The following is a 22,058-nucleotide window of genomic DNA, read 5'->3' on the forward strand; positions in this document are numbered from 1 at the left end:
CAAACTCCTCAGCTTCCCTCTCATCCTTGAGCTTGCCAACATCCAGACTAGTCTGGGATGGTACCATTCTCCTGGATTTCAGGTGCAGCTTTAGAGTTGCTACAACAAGCCGGTGGTCAGTATTAAGGAACTGAGCACTCCGGTAGACCCTGCAGTTCTGGATCATCCTCCAGCGATCATCAACGAGGACATGGTCAATCTCCTTTGCCACACCGCCAGCATTGGAATACCAAGTCCAGCTATGAGCTTGTGGGTGCTGAAACAATGAACTGGCCACCCTAAGTCCATGACTTCTTGCAAAGTCAAGGAACTTGGTGCTATTCTGGTTCATAGTTCCTGACCCATGGGGACCAACACATGTCTCATAACCATCCCTATCAGTTCCAGTTGATGCATTGAAATCCCCCAAGACTAGAAGTGTATCTCGTCTGGGGCACTGATCAACCACAGACTCTAGCGTGGCGTAGAATGCATTCTTCACGGTGAGATCACGCGCCTCAGTCGGAGCATCGACTGAGACCAGGGAAATGTCACTTAAGGAGTGACGAATCCTTAGTCTCATAATATGCTCATTGACCGGTGTTACCTCAATTATCATTGGGGTCAGCTTATTGGAAACAGCTACAGCAACTCCCCGAGTATGGTAACCATCAGCGCGAGCAGAACAATAGTAGGTGTAACCACCCACCATTATCTCGCCGCAATCTCGTCTCCAAACCTCAGAGAATGGTGCAATACCGATGTCCAAACGCTTGAGCTCAGATTATAACAGGGACAGGTGATCATCCTCTTAGGGATAGGACATTCCAGGCACCCACCCAAAGGGACTGCCTCAGGTTAACCCAAGGAGACCGCCGTCTGGTGGATGACACCTCAGCACCACTCCGACACATTCCCCCGCAATCTGACCCAGGAATGTTACCCTGTGGTTTCCCTCCTGTCATCAAAGATTGGGGGTCCCGAAGGCTTTGCCCCAATCCTGTCATCCGGTGAGCTGCCCTGTGAATGGAAGCTACACAGGAGGTACTCCCACGGAGTGGGTTTTCAGTTTTTTTTTTTTGCGTTTTTGTGTTTTGCGGAATGAAGGGTTTTACGGTGGCCAGAGTGCAAATCCTGCCACCAACCTCCTAATAAAAAGTAACCCAACTGCAGGAGGATGTCCGCCGACACAGTTGGGCAGTAGATATGGATGGCCGTTGGCTCACAAGGAGCTCCTCTGCCCTTTGACAGGTTTTGTTTTTAATCCTGCTGGGTGTCCATATCCAAACACCCTCCTCACCAAAAAACATGGGGGAGACTGTTTCGTCGCCGTCAACCTGACCATGGAACAGGTTTACATGGTATCTGTCGCCGGTCACAGATCTAACCTGACCTGACAACCACTGAACTGGTAAGAAAACAAAATTGTTGTCCATGTCTCGCTTCAGAAACAGGTCTTTCCCTTCTGTGCACATGGGGTTTTCAACCTGAACAGAATCATCTGAGCTTTGGCTTCTTGGTCTGGACATCTCCTCAAACTTCCATTGGGATAAGTATATTTCTGGTATTGCTAAGAGTGATTCCAAGCGAGTTAGTTGTATTTATCTTCTGATGCTGTTTTGTACCTGTATAAAGACAACTCTCTGTCCTCGTGGAGTGCTGTTGCCACATTTTGGCTGGGACACCAGCCTGCCACTTGTCTTTACTCGATAGGCTCTAGAAACTCATAGTTATCCTGGTTGGTGCAGAGGTGGGTTCAACTCTTCAACCACTCTTTCCCCGTAGGTCAGTTGCCACTCTTAGTTTGTTCTACAGATGTTTTCATGGCAAATGTTCTTCTGGACTTTCTAACTTGGTTCCTCCTGGATGAGTTTCACCGCAAGACTTGGTTTGCCAACTCTGCACACTCATGCACTCCAGCTGATCCAAAGTGCAGAATGAAAGGCAATGCAGATTGTTTTATTCCTGTCTCGCTTTGGAATTCATGACATGGAAAATGCTTCCCATTTTCCTACGATCTAACCAGCTTTAAGAAGAATGTCAATTCCTTCTTCTTACATCTTTTGGGGTGACATTGTGTCACATGACTTCTGCTACTTTTGTGCTTTGGATGTTTTCTTGTTGTTTTTCGTTCTTTTATTTTGTTTTAATCCTCATCTTTAACCTTTCCTTAGCCCCTTACCAAGAGTGGCTTTATGCCTTGTTTGGGGTGATTTCCATTGAGAATAAATAAATTGTGCTCTCATTGCCTGCTCAATGCGGATCCAACATCCTCATTGGAAATGAGGACCACATCTCGGCCTTGCTTGTGAGCTTCCATGTCTGGAAAGTAACTCAATATTCTATCTGAGCTTTATGGAGTGAATGTGTCCGACTGCATAAATCCCAGTTGTTTCAGTCTGGTACTGTACAGATTCACCAGGTCTGAGTTTTAAGACTGGTGCAACAAGATTGTCCATGCAGGCATCTTCAATATGGAATATCAGTTCAGCAAATGCAATGCCATGGTTTCACCGTGTCCACATCGGACTCTTCGGATGTTTTTGTTTCATTTGCTCTGTTGTACAAGGAGACCAGGTACTCACATGGCACTGAGCATCTTGTGCATTTAGGTATCATGCACTCATTTTGGTAAGTAGTGGTTTGTCCTGCAATTTGAGGGCACATTGTCGGACATGGACATGAACCCCAAATGTGGATGCTTTGCACGAGGGCCTTCCAGCTGAAACAGGTTTGCCATGGAAGTATTTGCTCTCCCACACTCTCTGGGTGGACCTCCTTGGAGCCATCTGCAGCATTTTCTATGGGTCTCTTCCTCTTCTGTGCAAGCTATAGTTTGGTATTATTATACTCGAGTCTATACGAGTCATGCCACTTGGCTTTGTGCTGCTGCAGTGTTACCTCGATGCCCTCGCCATCATGAATGCATGAAAGATTTATTGTTCTTGGCAAACAAAAAATCCCAAAAGGTGCTGAGCAATTGTCTTGTAGCCTGCATGTCATGCTCTCTGCATGTCATGTCTAGACTCAGCTGGACAGCGAAGCACCTCTGTGTCTACCTTGTGCAGGGCACATGTTCCAGTCTGTTGTTGGACATTGTGTTGAAGGCACAGGCTGTAGAGGATCCACCACCTTGTAAATTTTGGTCATTGTCACACAGCTGCATCTGCAAGCAGAAATAGGGATACGTTTCTCCAGCTTTTTTCCATATATGTATGTATATACAGGGTGAGTCAGAAGTAGTGCCCAATTTCTGTCAGTTGATTGTTTGTTTGCCATTTGTATTACTGTGTACAAGAAGTTAGAAATGAATGACATGTTTATCTAACCATTTATTAAAGAAAAAAATTGCGGAACTGTACCAAGCTGTTTTACTTGCAATTTTCAAAGTGCCCTCCCTCGTGATCGATGCACAATTGCAGCCGAGCAGGCACAAAGGCGGCACACACGTCTGTAGAGTTCGATATCAATTTCCTCAAACTTTGCAGTGATTTGAGCCTTCAATTCCTGAATGGTACGAGGATTTTCATGATAAACAAGGTCTTTCATGAGCCCCCCAAAGAAAAGTCTGGGGAGCGTGCCGGCCACTCAATCGGACCGCGGCGGCCAATCCACTTTCTGGGAAAGTTTTCATCAAGCCACTGACGAACATTACGTCCATAATGAGGTGGAGCTGCATCATGCTGGAAATAACAGTCCTGATCTTGTACCATGGGCCAAAAGAAGGTTTGCAGCATATCCAGGTAAATTTCTGCAGTGACAGATCCCTCAAAGAAAAAGGGTCCAATTATCCCTCATGGAGATATGGCTGCCCAAACTGTCACTCCAGGTAAATTTACCTCCTCAACTGTCACTCGGGTTATTTGCAGCCCAGTAGACACAATTGTGTCTTAATTGTGCCATTAAGCTCAATTTGGTGCAAATTCAGTAAATTTCCAAACTCTCAGCAATAACCTGCAAAACAAAATCAAAAATAAATAAATTACGAAAATTAATAATCTGCAAGACAATTATGAACATGACTTCCCAGAAGGAATCTGACAGCCGAAAAAACAGAAATCGGGCGCGACTTTTGACTCACCCTGTGTGTGTGTGTGTGTGTGTGTGTGTGTGTATATGTATATATATGTATATATATGTATATATATGTGTATATATATATGTATATATGTGTATATATATATGTATGTATATGTATATGTATATATATATGTATATATGTATATGTATATGTATATATATATGTATATATGTATATGTATATATATATATATATATATATATATATATATATATATATATATATATATATATATATATGTATATGTATATATATATATATGTGTGTGCATGTATATACAGCTGGTCCCCGACTTATGATTGGGTTACGTCCCGATAAACCCATCGTAAGTCGGAAATGCATTTAATACATCTAACCTACCGAACAACATAGCTTAGCTTAGCCGAGCCTACCTTAAACGTGCTCAGAACACTTGCATTAGCCTACAGTTAAGCAAAATCATCCAACACAAAGCCTATTTTCCAATAAAGTGTTGAATATCTCATGAGGGAAAGGCTTTAATTTAAACCCTGCAACATTTCCAATGAAAAGCAGCGTTACACTGTCTTTGAATGCTGGCATTGCCTTTGACTCTTGATGAATGTCTGTATGCTCCGGCATACACTTCCAGAATAAGCTCGTTTCATCGACATTAAATATTTGTTCCGGCAAATATTTCTTGTCCATAATTATCCTATGCAGCTCTTCCTTAAAAGCTTCGGCACCTTCAGTATCGGCACTTGCTGCCTCACCGCTGACCTTCACATTATGAAAATTATGCTAACTTCTGAAGCGTTGGAACCACCCATGACTTGCTGTAAACATTTGCGAATACGTAGGATCATCGGCACGCTCTTTTAGCGTATCGAAAAGACTTCTTGTCTAAGCCTGGATCGTCAATAGGTGAAGCGGTATGTGCTTCTGTATCTGGTCTTCCAACCACGTGACAAGTAATTTTTCCATATCACCAATCGGCCCAGCTCTTTTCTTCGTGATGACAATACATTTAACCGATGCTGACTATTTCACCGATTCACTTATTATCCTTTAAGATTGTCGATTGCGAAAGTCCTAACTCAGTGTGATGGCCATTACTGGCTTGCAGCCTTCATGTTGGGCAAGTATCTTGAGTTTCATCTCAAGAGTAATAGCCTTCCTCCTCCTCTTCTCACCAGAGGCAAGAGACACAGATGGGTGTTTTGTAGACATGTTGGGATGTGAAAACACAATATCCAAAAAACGCTGGCAACACAGTACACTGTCGAGTATCGGTTGTTTCCCCTCGTGATCACGTAGCTGATGGAGCTGCGGCTCGCTGCCGCTGCCCAGCATCGCGAGAGAGTATCGTACTTGGGAAAATATCAAAGTGCGTGCGTGCGTGCTTGCTTGCTTGCGTGCGTGCGTTGGGGATGTCTGGTGGACATCATAGAATTTTTGGACTGTGATTGTTGTGATGACGGTTACTGAGAAACCAGCTTGTCACTCGGGGATTAATCCCCGGTTGTCCTCTGTAGAGCCGGACCCGGGGCCACCGCTCACAATTAACGTTATGGTACGGTTGGTTGTTTTAAAACCACGAACGCCAAGCAGTGAGCCATGAGTTCCAGTGTCCACAGTCTTAATTCCGTTTAACTCGAGGTCACGTGGTTACCTGAACGGGGAGCGTGCCCTCGGCAAAGTACCAATATTATCTGATTAGATTTTAATTAGGGCGTCCGAGCATTTTAAGCGCTGGTGCGTGCCGACAATTTTTTGGTCAAATCTGTGGTAATTACCTCCCAGTCTATCTCGGTTCGAGCAATGCGAGACCAATGAAGGAAAGGACAAACACGGACAGGTTGGAAATCAACAAATTTATTAATAAGAAAATTAATAACTAAAAAAACTTGTTGCTGAGGTAAATAAAGAATTTCAAAGAAAAATCAATCAAAATGCCAGGAAAGAGACAAAGAGCAGAAGCAAAACGGGGGTTGACTTACAGCTAAACACAGACAAGGGTACCCAACGGATTATTCAGGGGGAGGGGAGAGGGAGAAAATAGTCTCGCTCACCAGAAAGTCGTTCGTGAAGCAAAAACGTTCTGAAATGCGTGTGTGTCACATCCGTCGCCAGCACCCAGCTTTGTCGTACAGCCTCTCGCGGGGCAGCCTTGAACGCCAGTGTACACGCTCGCTTGCCGAAGCTCTGGGCAGGATGAACCGTCTCGCTGTTTGCGCTGGCCAGACACCCACGCGTGCGCTTCCTTCTCTTTTGTGCGCCTACACCCGCTTCTTGCTCGCTTCTCTCGTACCTCTTTCGTTCACGCTTTTTTATTATCACAGAACGTATCTTTCTTCTTCAGAACGTATCGCTTTCGCTTTTTCCCCACTCTCAAAACGAATCTCCTCACAGAACGTCTCTCTCGCTTCAGAACATCCCTCTTTCGCCTTTTCCTCTCCCCATGTCTCTCTCCGCTCAGAACGTCCCACATTCACGGTTTCCTCACTGGAACGCGTCTCCTCACAGAATGCCTTTTTATATTTTTGGGGCGTCTCTACTGGGTGCTGTCCGCCCCAAGCTCACCCCACCGGGGCACGGTTACCATGACTACCCGTGCGCTCTCAAAAAAGGCGGGCGTCGGAGCTTGTGAAGGAATGTTGCTGAGGAAAAACGAGGGCGGGCTTCAGAACTCGCGAAAAATGCGTGTGAACGTGTCTGTCGTAAAGAAGAAAAAAAAGCTTCCCATAAGAGGGTTTCTATCCTTTACCCTTAACGCATCACATTTAAGAACCCATTAGACATGGGGATGGGGCTAATCTGAACATGCATATAAGGAAATAACTGTCTGAGGACCTGGATGTGTGGATGCATTAATCAGACCGGATTCTGAAATCCGTTATATATATATATATATATATATATATATATATATATATATATATATATATATATATATATATATATATATATATATATATATTGTTACGGCTGTGGAAATTCGCAGAACACCATAAAGGTTCTGAGATTAGCTATGCCGGTAAGTGAGTGTTCGGATAGCTTTCCCCACCGTTGTTTAGAGGGATTTATTCGCGTTCGCCGGGCTGCGACTCTTTGAGATAGCCGTTTTTTTCTTTATCTATCGTTATTTTGAACCACGCAAACAACAACCGCCACAAAGTACGCCAACCACGCTACAATAACCATCACAACAACTACCACCATCTTCGCCACTACGTCCGCTTCCGAACGCCATCCTCCACGCTACGACGGTTTCCGCGTCGGAAACCGTCCGAGAACGTCAAACAAAGGCGCCAAGGAAAAAACTGCGACGACGCGCAGGTTTTCCAGCCTTTTTTCTCCGAGGCTGGTGTGAAGGGAAGGGGGCAGGGCAGCTCGCTTCCGATTGGTGGATGCACGGCGTGAGGCGGTCGGAGTGAGGGCACGCCCCTTCTCGAAGGAAGGTGGAGCCGAAAACGGGGTGGGGCGAAGGGCGGAGCCCCGTGCTATAAAGGGCGGACCGCACGCGAGGCTCACTCTCTCTCTTCTTGGTTCATGCTTGCCCCTGTCTCACGGTGGTCCAGTTCTTCTTCCTCACTTGGTTCCTGCGCTCGTGGTCCTGTGAGCGGCCTGTTGGTGGGAGACTCGGACGGAAGGCGCAGCAGTGCCGGCTGTGTGGACCTGCGCGTCTGGACGAGGAGCGCCGGAGAGAGCTTGCCGGCCACGTGGGAGGCCAGGAACCAGGCGCGACCACGCTGACTGTCGTGGGAGCGGGACGTCACGACTCGCCAACCACCGAGGCACCTTGAGGGTGCAGGTAACCGGCCACGGTCTCGTGGGACCCGTTCAGTCCTCCAGGTCCCGTGTTATAAAGTTCCCTGGACCCCGTCTTCCTCCCTGCCTATGGGGAGGTCTTTCCTTTTGTTTTTGTATGCATGCTGTGGCGCCGTGTCCTGTTAAGTAACGACTATAAGTGACTGTAGATAATTATCATATTCGGTTGTATTGCTTTTGCTTCTCGCTTGAATATTGCATGACTGCCTTGGCTGTATATACGTGTGCTTGTAATAAATGTGCTTTGTTTGAATGTTCCCAGTTCGTTGCATCTTTTCCCCGTTGAAAATGCTATCTTGCATTGTGGAATAATTAGTTGGGTTTTAAACACCCGGTAAGGAGAATCTGATCCGTCGAGGTCGGCGATAATACTCGCTCGGTTATCGCTTTAGAACGGAATGGACCGTTTAAGCGGTTCGTGTCCTAAGCCGACCTGCGGCGCGGTGCAGCCCCTCGGTAGGTTACCCGCACGAGTACTTAGGGTGAATCGCCGAATGTCGATATACCTATTTCGCGCGGGTAGAATGCGGACTGGGCTGTGGTGATGTTAAACCCCCACCCGTGACTGGTTCCTGGCGATAGTTCCAGGAGAGTCACGACTGAATTGTCCGTCCGGTGGGCGACGCGGTCGCTATTAGTGGGAAAGCGGCCGATCGCGCGCCGGCGGGCGTGATTTCGTAACTATATATATATATATATATATATATTTATATCTATATATATATATATATATATATATATATATATATATATATATATATATATATATATATATATATATATATATATATATATATATATATATATATATATATATATATATATATATATATATATATATATATATATATATATATGAATGTGTATGTTGCCAGAAATAATAAAATCACATTTTGATCTGCATATCATTCATATCATGCCTGGTGTTGGCTTAATGGCTAGGATGACAGGCTTGGGATTCTAGGGTCCTGACTTCAAATCTTGCTCGGCCATTGAATTAATACCAGGTGGGGTTGACTCAGCCTTTCATCCTTCCGAGGTCGGCAAAATGAGTACCAGCTTGCTGCAATGATCGAGCCATTTGAGTATCCTTTGTTGGAGTGGGGACCTGTCCAGGATTGTGCCCAATAGCCCAGGAGACTGCTTCGGCAGCACCGACGCTCTGTGCAGAGTATGGTCCCAATGGATGGATGGATCGTACATATCATGTTAATTTAAGTCTTTGGCGGCCATTTTGGAAAATGGCTGCCACTAATGTTGCGGGACAAGTCTGCAACGGCCTGATGGCCAAAACATTTCCCAAGGACATGGCCTGTGTGCCAAATTTAATGTTCCTATCTTCAAAGGCACAATTCCACCAAATATTTCACATATCTGTGGCACAATGAGTGGAATAGGTAGATTCGTAATCGGGTGGCTTAATCACCAATCTGACTGTCAATCTTTCATGCTTAACAGAAGAGTGGCTCAGAACCCTTCACCTCTGCTTGTCTTATTTATTTGATTTTTTTTTTTTCTTTTCTATATGTAGACTGCCATAAAGAAGAACAACCCACGCAAGTACCTGCGCAGTGTAGGAGATGGGGAAGTGGTGGAGTTTGATGTGGTTGAAGGGGAAAAGGTGAATTGTGTTGTCGCAATTTTATCCATTGCAATTACTGTTTTGGACTCGATTGTAACTTGTTTTTGGCGAACTTGTATGATGAGTGGGGGTGTGGTTCGTTACAGCAGGTTGAGCAACTTATCGTTGATGTAATTGTTGTCTGTTTGGTTAGGGTGCTGAGGCTGCAAATGTTACTGGACCTGGTGGAACGGCAGTCCAGGGCAGCCGTTACGCTGCTGACCGCAGGCGCTACCGCGGAGGGTATTATGGTGGGCCACGTCGAGGTGGACCCCCTCGTCGCCAGGTACATTATAAGTCGTGTACAACTGCATGAGTCAAAAGTTGGGTTTTTTGACAATATTTACCAGCAATTCTTGAATGTGCTTTGGGGAAAGTTTACCTTTTCAAGTACAAATTTGAGAATAAAGAATTCCAACTGATGTGTAAAAGATACCTGGAAGTACTTCAATTTATTTGAATTTGAACTTCATGTTTTCAATTAATTTTTTTGGGGGGAGGGGGGTGGGGAAGTTCTTATGTTGATTGTTCAATAAAAGTTTAACATGCTTTCATGTACATGACTGGAATGGCATTTGACCTTTCACCTTTGTGCTAATTTGTCTGACTATCCTGTTTTTTTTTTATTTTTATTTTTTTTTGTCAGCAGAACGGTGGTGATGGAGCAGTGGAGAGTGCAGACCCAGGGTCAGAAGGAGATGCCCAGAATTTCTCTGCAGGACCGCCACCACGCCGCTATGGCTTCAGGGAAAGACGTTACCAACTCTACTACGTGCGACGCCAGTTTGATCGTGTGCCTCGTGGTCACAGCGAGGTTTTTTACGGGGGAATGAATGTTAGGAGTTTACCAAATGTATGCTTGTAGGAATAAGTGAAAATGCTCCTGTTTTTTTTTATATTATTATTATTGTTATTTTTTGACCAAAGGTTAATTGTAGCCCATGGAATCGTGCACTTTCAATTGCAGTTGAAAAGAATAACAATTTTGTGTGTCACTCTGTACATGTATTTTACATCATTCATAGATATTACCCCGTGCACACTGAGCAAAAAGCGGGGTTAAGCAATTGCTTCATATCTGTCCACCTGTCTGTCTTGTCAGTTTATGATCAAGGAACAACTTGCTGAAATCGAATGTTATATTTTGAACAATAATCAGAACATAAATAGGAAGACGAGTCTTTCGTTTTAACAGACTTTGGATTTGAATTTGAACCAATCACATATGCACAGAGTGAAATAATAATTTTACTCTGTCTGCCTACCGAGCAGTCAAACAAAACTGAAAATCATTCCAAACAGGAAACTTTGTTTTTGAGGGCTTTATAAAGGACACAAAATGGGCATGAATATATTGCATTAGATGGCGGTGATGTAATCGACAGTGCAAAAAATGGTGGTAAAACCCAGAATTAACTAATTTTTTGCCTTAAATTTTTTTTTATTCCATTTAAATTTTATATATCGTAAAATTTGGACCATTGAGCGCATTGTTATATAAACCGCATCCCCTAAATTTTATAAAGAAAATCTGGAATTTAAACACACAAGCCGCACTGGTTTATAAGCTGCAAATGTTGCGCAAAAACGTCTGAAAATTAGCCACAAAAAAATGAGAAACTCGACAGCCACAGAAACTTGTCAGACTCGCGCAAAGCACAAATTCATTGACAAAGCAACACAAAAATAACTAGCATCCATTGAAGACAAAGTCTTCGATGTCCCCCACCATAGTAAATGAGGATTAACAAACTTGTATTCCCGAAGCGTGTGCAATATGTATGTGAAGTTTCCCCTTGATCTGACCAACCGTTCTGGAGAAGATTTTTGGAAGTTTTAGGGTAAATTCAATATGGCCGCCAAACCATGTGACCTATCAATTAGAAATTAACAAACTCCTGAAAGGATGTCTTGGGGAAAGTGTATGTGAAATTTTGCCTCAATCTGTCTGGCTGTTCTGGAGAAGATTTTTAAAATTTATTAATTTTCAATACAAGATGGCTGACGAACCATGTGACCTAAGACATCATAAATTTACATTCTGCCTCCAATCCTCCAGTGTAATACGTGTGAAGTTTCGTGTTAATCGAATGAGGTGTGTTTTTCTATCCAAGATGGCTGCCAAACCATGTGACTTGTGACGTCATAATTTTTACTGTGTATGCAGACGTGATGGAAGATGATGGTTGCAAATTTTCGCTTCGTTAGGTTATGTGATTCCAGAGAACATTATTTAATATTTTTCTTGAATATAACATGGCTGCCAAACCATGTGACATATCAAAAGGCACCAGTTCACCACTTACTTGATATCTTCTTCTTCTTTCGGCTGCTCCCGTTAGGGGTCGCCACGGCGGATCATCCGTATGATCCGCATAGTGATTTGGCACAGGTTTTACGCCGGATGCCCTTCCTGACGCAATCCTGGTCGCCTCTTACGACACAGGGATATGGTACACCTATTTTAACCGGGTTATACACCGGCCCAGTATTCTGGTACTCATTTCGCCGACCTCGGAAGGATGACAGGCTGAGTCAAGCCCTGGTGTATTAATTCAGTGGCCCAACGGGGCTTGAACTCAGGACCTTTTGGATCCCAAGCCGCTGCCCGAACCACTGCGCCAACACCAGGCTTTATTTCTCACCACTTACTTGATATGTATACCAAATTTCATAAATATATCTTGAGGGGATTTGTAGTTAAGTTCCGGAAACGAACTGTGACGAACGGACGGAACCCATTTCTCTATCCCCCGCCAACTTCGTTGGTTGGTGGGGGATAAAAATACAGCTGCACCAAAGATACACAATAATACACACAATTAAAAAAAATACGGGTAGTCACATTTATTCGTCATCATTTCCACTGAAGCCACTGAAAGCTTCGCCTTCAGTGTCTGAGTTGAACAACAGAAGCACAGCTTCTGCTATGGCTGCATCGCTGACCCTGGCCTCTTTTTCACTGTCGGATGAATCTGAGTCTTGCTGGCTGGAGTTGGTGGCTTCTCTGTCATCTGCTACATACAAGAGTTCAGCTTTGCGAAAGCTGTTGACGATCGTAGATTGTTTTACTTTTCCTCACGCTGTCAAAATCCATTGACAGACCTCCGCGAAGCTTGCTCGTCACATACGTCCAGTTTTGGTGAAAGATTTTTCGCCACTGGACATCCATGTTTCCCATTCGACATGCAGTGTTACTTTGAAAGCACGATTAACAGTGATATCAAGAGGTTGAAGATATTTGGTCGTGCCGCCTGGGATCATTGCTGGGATGGAGTTAGTTGATCTGATTGCTTCTTTTACGGTATCAGTAATGTGGGCCTTCATGCTGTCCAAAACCAACATGGCCTAGTTCCGGTGGAAGAACCCTCCCGGTCGCTTGCCGTAGCACTCGGTGAGCCACATCTTCATTAGCGTTTCATTCATCCACCCTTTCTTGTTCACTTTAATAACAATTCCTTTTGGAAACTCCTGCTTTGGCAGCGTAACGCGTTTAAATATGACCATTGGTGGAAGTTTTTATCCCCCGCCGCATGGCGGAAGGGGGATATTGTTATCACCCGGGTCGTCCGTCCGGCTGTCCGTCCGGCTGGCTGGGCATCAACATTTATAGCTGTGAGTGCAATAACTCAAACTGTTTGCCATATCGATTTGAAATTTGGGTCACACATGTTAGGTCAGGTATGGGAGCATGTGCCAGAACAGCGCGGCGCTGCGTCCACTTTCCGCTGGTACTCCAGGGGCCTCCGTCTGGCCATCCCCCAGGAAGATGCCAGGCCCATCCCCATCTCCTTGAGATGATTGTCAACCTGCTGCAACCACGAGGCACGTGGTTGGCCCACTGGCCTCCTCCACTCATGAGACCCACTCGCTGAGAGAATCTGGTGAGCAGGATCAGCGTCAGGAAAACGAGCCACATGTCCATACAGCTGCAACTGATGCTCACGGACTATGCAGGTACCAAATCTCATCCGAGTCTCTCTCAGCAACCGCTCGTTGGACACAAAATCCGACCAGCGGATAGCCAAGGATTCTCCGAAGAGACCTGGTACCAAAGGAATTAAGTCTCCGTCTCAGATCCTTGGTCAGAGTCCAAATCTCGCATCCATAGAGCAAGACTGGAAGTACCAAGGACCTGAAGACTCGGACTTTCGTCCTCCCGCACAGGTACCGGCAGCGCCACACCCCATGATCCAGTGAATCCATGACTCCCCAGGCCCGACCCAGACGTCTAATGACCTCTGACTCACAGCCAGCAGAGACATGAATATCACTGCCAAGGAAAGTGAATCTCTCCACGACCTCAACATCCTCACCACAAACAGACACAGACAGGACAGCAGCATCCAAGATGTCACCGAAAGCCTGGATCTTAGTTTTGACCCAAGAAACCCATAATCCCAGCAGCTCCGACTCCTCATTCAGCACCTCGAGGGCCCCCAAGAGGATGTCTAAAGTCTCCGCAAAGATGACTGCATCATCTGCAAAATCAAGGTCCGAGATCTTGACATTCCCAAACGATGCACCGCAGCTTGATCTCTCCGACATCCTCCCTAAAATCCAGTCCATACAAGTGCTAAAAAGTGTGGGGGCCAGTACACACCCCTGACGAACTCCAGTAACATCTGAAAATAAGTCAGAGGTGGTACCACCACACTTCACAGCACTCTCAGTACCGGAGTAGAGTTCAGACATCAGATCGATCAGTTTTGGTGGCACCCCACGAAGACCAAGAATCCTCCAGAGGACATCCCGATTCACTGACTCGAACGCTTTACAGAGATCAACATAGGCTGCAAGCAGCCCCTGCCGGAACTCTCGTCTGCATTCAGTGAGGACATGAAGGGCAAGGATACGGTCAATCGTTGACCTCTTTGGTGTAAAGCCTGACTGCTCCAGACGCTGGTGCTCAAGCAGATGGTGGCGAACCCTATCAAGAATTATCCGAGCAAAGATCTTGCCTGGCACTGAGAGCAGCGTCACCCCTTGGTAGTTGTTGCAGTCTTGGCGATCACCCTTCCCTTTCCAGAGAGGGACAACAAGGCCCCTCTTCCAGTCAGTTGGGATGATGCCTGTGTTCCAGGCAGAGCACAAAACTGCATGCAACGACACGAGTTCAGCACTTCCACCAGCCTTGAGAAGTTCAGCATGGATGCCACAGATCCCTGGAGCTTTGCCCTGTTTCAACTGGTTCACCGCAGCCCGTGTTTCCACAAGCGAAGGTGGACCACAGTTGATTTGAGGGTCAGCAACAGGGATTGTAACACCCTTGACGTCCAACTCGACAGCTGGGGGATCAGCCTGGTACAACCGCTCAAAGTAAGCGGGCCATCACTTCAGACTCCTCTGTCAAGAGCCTACCACTCTCTGCTCGAACTGCAGTGATCCGAGGGATGGGCTTGGATGAACGCAATGCGCGAATTCCCCTGTAAGCGGGACGAGAATCACCTGTCCACAGGTGATGCTCTACCCCCTCACAGATTCCTCGCACATAGGCCTCCTTGTCCACCCTCAGTGCACGTACAGTTTTTCGCCTCAGCTCCCTGAATAGCTCAGCTCTGCCATTCAGCCTGGCTCTGCGACTCTGGTCAATGGTATCCAGTGTCCCTTGAGAGACAAAATTCTTCTTTGCCCTGCGGTGAGCTCCAAGACATCCACCGGCAACATCAAGGACGGTGGTCTTGAAGGCACTCCACAACTCTTCAGGACCCCCCCAAGTGTCCAATCAGCCTGTTCGCAAACTCCTCAGCTACTCTCTCATCCCTGAGCTTGCTAACATCCAGCCTAGGCTGGGATGGTACCATTCTCCAGGATTTAAGGTGCAGCTTTAGAGTTGCGACAACAAGCCTGTGGTCATTATTGAGGAACTGAGCACTCCGGTAGACCCTGCAGTTCTGGATCATCCTCCAACGACCATCAATGAGGACATGGTCAATCTCCTTTGCCACACCGCCAGCGTTGGAATACCAAGTCCAGCGATGAGCTGTGGGCGCTGAAATCATGAACCAGCCACCCTAAGTCAATGACTTCTTGCAAAGTCAAGGAACTTAGTGCTATTCTGGTTCATAGTTCCTGACCCATGGGGACCAACACACACCTCATAACCATCCCTATCAGTTCCAGTCGATGCATTGAAATCCCCCAAGACTAGAAGTGTATCTCGTCTGGGGCAATGATCAACCACAGACTCTAGCGTGGCGTAGACTGCATCCTTCTCTGTGAGATCACTCGCCTCAGTCGGAGCATAAACAGAGACCAGGGAAATGACACCGAAGGAGTGACGAATCCTTAATCTCATAATACGCTCGTTGACCGGTGTTGCCTCAATTATCATTGGGGTCAGCTTATTGGTTACAGAGCTACAGCAACTCCTTGGGTATGGTAACCATCAGAGCAACCAGACCAATAGTGGGTGTAACCACCCACCATTATCTCGCCGCAATCCGGTCTCCGAACCTCAGAGAGCTGCAATCCCGATGTCCAAACGCTTGAGCTCAGATGATAACAGACAGGTGATCATCCTCTCTTAGGGATAGGACATTCCAGGCACCCACCCGAAGGGACCGCCTCAGGTTAACCCAAGGAGACCGCCGTCTGGTGGACGACACCTCAGCACCACTCCGACACACTCTCCCGCAATCTGACCCAGGGATGTTACCCTGTGGTTTCCCTCCTATCATCAAAGATTGGGGGTCCCGAAGGCTTTGCCTCAATCCCGTCATCCGGTGAGCTGCCCTGCGAAGGGAAGCTGCACAGGAGGTACTCCCACGGAGTGGGTTTTCAGATTTTTTTTTTTTTGCGTTTTTGCGTTTTGCGGAATGAAGGCTTTTACGGTGGCCGGAATGCAAATCCTGCCACCAACCTCCTCATAAAAAGTAACCCAACTGCAGGAGGACATCCGCAGACACAGTTGGGCACTAGATATGGATGGCCGTTGGCTCACAAGAAGCTCCTCCGCCCTTTGATTGTACCACCTGAAAAGGAAGAACCCTATTGATTTTGGGCGTGGCCGACTGGGGCGGCGTCAACATTTATAGCTGAGTGCGATAACTCATAAACCGTTCGCCATATCGATTTGAAATTTAGGTCACGTGTACCACCTGAAAAGGAAGAACCATACTGATTTTGGGCGTGGCCAGATCCAAGATGGCCGACTGGGGTGGCCATCTTGAAAAAAAATTTTTCGTCATATTGATTTGAAATTTGGGTCACATGTACAACCTGAAAAGGAAGAACCCTATTAATTTTGGGTGTGGCCGGATCCAAGATGGCCGACTCGGGCGGTCGTCCGTCCGGCTGGCTGGGCGTCATTTATGGCGTCAACATTTATAGCTGTGAGTGCGATAACTCAAACTGTTCGCCATATCGATTTGAAATTTGGGTCACATGTACCACCTGAAAACGAAGAACCCTATTGATTTTGGGATGGCCAGATCCAAGATGGCAGACTGGGGTGGCCATCTTGAAAAAAATTTTTTTTTGCCATATCGATTTGAAATTTGGGTCACGCGTGTACCATCTGAAAAGGAAGAACCCAATTGATTTTGGGTGTGGCCGGATCCAAGATGGCTGCCCCAGTCGGCCATCTTGAAAAAATGTTTTTTGTAATAAATGGAAAACTGCTTATTTGATTTCAATTATTTTTCAATGGTGGGGGATTCCCCATCTCTGATGGTATATTTTTCTCTGGATGCCGTGCAGCTCAGGACGCAAGTAAAATTGGTTTTATCGTGACCAGTTGTTTTTAAACAGATGGACGATTCGCCTTTTTTGTTTAGTCCGATTGAGAGGTAGGTCAAAAGTCAGAGGGATCTCATCCATATTAATTATGTCCTGAGGAGCAATGAAGTTCTCTGCTATTTTCTCCTGCGGGTAGTTCCGAAAGGTTGCGTTTTTTTTATTTTTTTTTATTTTCTTTTCTTTTCTTCCCCCCTTCGAAGTCAGGAGGGAGTTGTTGACAGAGTCGTTCGTGCTTTGACAAAGACCTTTGCGTTTCATAAATCAAACACCATGACTGCCCACCTTGAAATTAGTCTATTTTCTTTTCTGCAGCGATCGATATTGCTTTGAGTCTAATCTGAACAGTAGAAACACCCCGACGCTCCACTCTCTGTGTTAACCCAGTCTTCAAGTTCGTCTTCCAGTTCGGGCCCATCGGCATTTCCTACCTCTGAAAGCCTTTGACTTTTTGCAATGAGAAAGTTTGCCCCTCTGCTTTCTCCAACGTCTGATCATGGATTCATTCACTCCGAGTTCATAGGCAGCAGCTCGGTTTCCCTTTTCAATAGCCAGTTCGATCGCCTTCAATTTGAAAGCTGCATCGTAAGCATTGCGTCGTGTTTTCGGCATGATGGAAGTTGTCTGCGCAAGGGCGATTAACTGAATGTTTCATGTGTGTAAAGGCCGTGCGTAAATTTGGAGGAAAAAAACCGTAAACAGGTATCACAAGCACACTTTTACAGTGAGTTTTGAATTCACGAAGTCAAAACCCATTTTGAACCCTAATGTGAATCTAAACATAGACTGGAGACTAACGACAACAACTTGATTTGGCCTGAACGAGTCATCGGAAAAATCCATAAACAAGCCACATCGTTATTTTAGCCGCAGAGGTCAAAGTTGAGGTAAAACAGTTGTGGCTAATTGTCCGAATTTTACAGTACTTGGAACACCAAGTACACAAATCTTCCGCCATAATACTTCTGGGAACCTCCAGTTTTGCAGTGGAGTACATACTTCAATTTAAATAAAGGTTCATTGAGGTGGTGTTTGGGCTTGTTACTACAATGTACTAAACTTGCAGGCTTTTATTATTTTTTTTTATGATTGTTAAAATCATTATTTAATTAAAATTGAAGTAATGTATATACCTTAATTGTTGGGTATTGTGTTCGGTGATCTCTCCAGTGGATATTAGACCGGTGTGCTTTCGCATTAATTGGAAGGACATTTGTAAATTGTGGACAAATCTGCATAGTATCTAGAATGTGAACCTTGGGTTCCACCGTTATGCTCAGCAGCACAGACGTGCCTCAGTCTTAATGCAAAGGGCAGGCCAAATTTTTAATGGGATCCTGGTCTGATGTGCTTTCAGCAAAGGTTGTTGCAACTGATCAAAAATGAACTTTGTCATACCAGGATGGCTTTTGATTGGTGTCGGATTTTTTTTTGTTTTTGATTGCTTGAATAGCAATCTTTTAAAGCAAGAGATAGCCATGTCCAGCTCTGAATTACGTATACATGAACCCCTTGTCTTACCTGGGTTTGGTTTACAACTTTACACGGTTTTGACTTTACATACACTCTTCTGTATACTGTTGTATTTTATGTGGTAGTCCCTGCCCCCTCCCCCAACCTGGGATTTTCCTTCTTTTTCTTCTTCAACTGCCGTACTCAGTGGCACTACTGTGGTGTGGGTGGTAACAGACACGCAGAGCATGCACTACTGTACCGTACCTATATCTTCGCGTTAACACTGCGTTCCGTGTAATCGTAATAAATTCCTTAATGTTCGGTTATTATTTCCCATTCGTGATTTCTCACGATAGTGGGGCAACTTAGCTAAATATAGCATAGCAACTGTGCATTTTGTGAGGAAAGCACCAAATTTGCACACTAGTAGCCTATCATATTATGAACAGATTTGGATATTGGGCCATCTCAAATTCAGCCGTTGATGGCTGTGGCAGCCATTTTCCACTGCCATCAAAAATTTTGAGATGGTCCAATATCCAAATCTGTTCATAATATGATGGGCTACTAGTGTGCCAAATTTGGTGCTTTCCTCACAAAATGCACAATTGTTATGCTAAGTTGCCCCACTACCAGGGCTCCCAAGAAGAAAACTGTTGCTTGTGATGAACAAAGTACAAGAACTTAAGGAAAGTGTAGGTTTTGGATAAGCTTGGTTGAGGCGAGAGTATGGTGTTAACGAGTCCAGTATCCTCCAAATATAGAAATGGGCAGAAAACATGAGTAGTGAATTATAGTGGTTATGCTGCACAAGGGTTGCTCCAATAAACTGCAACAGTCTGTGATGTGTCAATTTTATAGGCGAGAGCACAGAGTCCGGAACCAAACCCCCCTTTTCCGATAGGCCATTTGCATTATTTTATGCGGGGTTTCCAGGAACATAACCCATGTTTAAAACCAGGGTGTTGCTGTATTGCAAGCCGCACAACTAGATTGATACCTCAATGTTTTTCTGTTTGGTTGTTTTTCATTTTATTTTGAACTAGCAAATACCACCTGTCACTTCGCTAATGGAAATAGAGAGAGGGGGAGGGAGACAGACAGAAAAAATAAATGGTGGGGAAAGGGAAGGCAGCATGAGGTGGAGCATTAACTACATTTCGTACTGTCTCTGCTCTGAAATGATTCTGCATCGGATAACGGTGAAGATGGAAACAAAGTAATGTCTGAAATCCATTTTCTACCAGTCATACTATTAGTGTAGCAGAATAGCAAACCTGTTGTGCATTTTGTGATACAAGCACCAAATTTGGCACAAATGTACATTAATATGTTGCGAACAACATGATTGGGCCACTTGAAATTCTCTCTTTATGTCCACCATATTGGATTTCAAAATGGCCGCCACTTGAAATCTACATTTGCTATTATCTCTGGACGTAATGCAGCTATTGACTTGATTCTGGTATCTAAATGTATGTTTTTGGGGGCAAGGAATCCAATGGTACCATTTTCAACTTAATATTATCTATCACAGTCTGTTATATAATTTTATTTGGAAATTATCTAGGCAAATATTGGATTCAACACAATACTTTGAAAAGAATGTCTTGGTTCTGTAAATGTCTTAGGTATAATACTGACATGCTACATGGTCTAGTATTTGAGGCTAGGTGTACTGGTATCTGAGGCTAGGTATATACCGGCACTGAAGATATGTGTACATAAACAGTGTCATGTTAACAAGTTCAGCATTGCCACAAGTACATGTATGTTGTTGACTCGTCATGTGCAGTCCCCTTCACACATACACAAAAAGAGGGCTGTGCACTGAAGGGCAGCCTTTTTTGCACTTGCAGCGCCTCACACACCCTTTCTTGCACTTGCAAGAAACCAGCTCAATGCAGCTGTGAGCTGCCTCAGTTAGCCTGGTCCAGTAAGGTGTGTACTGTCCTTCTCCAGTCCTTGATCAACCCCACTTGGTTGGTGGAGGGAGCTCTGGTGCTGGCAGCAGTATCTAACCCCACACATGTCCACCTAGATACACTGCCCTCTTGACATGTTCCTCCAGAGCTGCCTTCGTTAGAGGGATGAGCTGCACATTGTTCTTCCTTGCGAAGAGTTTCCTCCTGGCCTTGTCAATGTCTGTTTATTTGCTGGTTCGATCATACAACAGGATCACGAACCTCTCGATGATGCGCATTGCATCGTCTGGTATGTCACGAGGTGCAGATGACAGCAGCAGCAGCGCCTCAGTGAGTTCTGGCAGTACCGTCCAGACTGCCCACGCAGTCTTCTTGCCATGTCTATGAAAACTAGACACAGTGTCACATCCAATTAGAGCGTGGAACATTGGCAGTGCACGAGCCTTCTCTCGTCCCAATCCAGCTGCTATTTCGTGTGCTGCTAGGTATCGGAAACTCTGGCCTGTTCCGAATGCCAGCCACAGTTTGTCTTCTGGTTGCAACTCCTGTGCCAGGGACACTGCCAGCACCACAACATTGGTGTCTACAGTCCGGATGAGTATTGCATGGTGTCCATGCTGGACTGCGTGAGATGCATGCATCAACATCCGACTGTCAGCTTCTTCATGGTTACATGGGGCGAGTGAGGTCAGATCTGGCAGTAGTGGCTTGCTGAGCACTGCCTCTCCATCAGTAATGACGAGTTGCTTGTCCTCCTTTTTTTTTTTTTTCTTTTTTTTTTTGTATACCTTGGTCGAGGCTCGTATGAGAGCGAACACACAACTCACAGCAAGGAGGCATGAGACAAGAGGGGCGGGAGTGGAAGGGACAAAACAGTGGGGAACAGACACATTAGGTGAACTGTGGAAGGGAGAGGGATGGGGATGGGACGGGAAACATGGCGAAGAGAAGATGGACGTTTCAGGGACTTTCAGGAAGGAAAGCAGGAGAAATAAAGGAAGTGGGCTTGGGTGGATTATCGGGGGTAGAAAAGATCAAGGATTTGGATGGGGGAAGATAAGAGGTGGTGGTGAACAGCTGTTTTGAAAGCCTGGAGGGAAGAATGGGAAAGAATAGAGTGAGGAAGTTTATTCCAAAGGCGGGAAAAAAGAGGAATGAAAGAGTGAAGATGAGCAGTGATTCGTGATTTTGGTAGTTTTACCAGAAGGGGGTTGTTGGCGGACCTTGAGCGCCCTGTGGAAATGTGGTGGGGACAAATCGCAGAGAGAGCAGCGGGGGCAAGGCTGGAGAGGAGTCGGTAGAAGACAGAAAGACCACCGACCAACCTGCGGTGATTGAGTGAGAGGCCCAAAGACTCAGCTTCATTGCGGGAGATGCCGATGATCTTAAATGCCCTGGTTTCGACAGCGTGAAGCCGAGAAAGGTGGGAGGCAGGAGCACCAGCCCAGAGGGGAGAGCAGTACTCCATCAG

The 22,058-nt window shown here is 45.5% G+C and overlaps 1 protein-coding gene across 8 annotated transcripts in view; it reads left to right on the forward strand.

The window, feature by feature from the left end:
• The window catches only part of LOC147018808 (Y-box-binding protein 1-like), a 93,645-nt gene that overhangs the window by 15,307 nt on the left and 56,280 nt on the right, over positions 1-22,058 (forward strand). For 3 of the 8 annotated variants that reach the window (XR_015062529.1, XR_015062528.1, XM_085898850.1), the window contains exons 4-6: positions 9,381-9,470; positions 9,625-9,756; positions 10,117-10,305. Coding sequence is in view for 6 of the 8 variants with exons in the window: in XM_085898850.1 (XP_085754976.1) it covers positions 9,381-9,470; positions 9,625-9,756; positions 10,117-10,305 (411 nt within the window). In the remaining 2 variants the exon portion in view is untranslated. The remainder of the gene's footprint in view (positions 1-9,380; positions 9,471-9,624; positions 9,757-10,116; positions 10,306-22,058) is intronic. The other 5 variants (XM_085898852.1, XM_085898854.1, XM_085898851.1 and 2 more) reach the window with 5 other exon arrangements.

The sequence above is a fragment of the Eptatretus burgeri genome, chromosome 10 (genome assembly GCF_056783735.1).
Source record: "Eptatretus burgeri isolate ZD-2024b chromosome 10, Ebu_testis_v1, whole genome shotgun sequence".
In the NCBI taxonomy this organism is placed as follows: domain Eukaryota; kingdom Metazoa; phylum Chordata; class Myxini; order Myxiniformes; family Myxinidae; genus Eptatretus; species Eptatretus burgeri.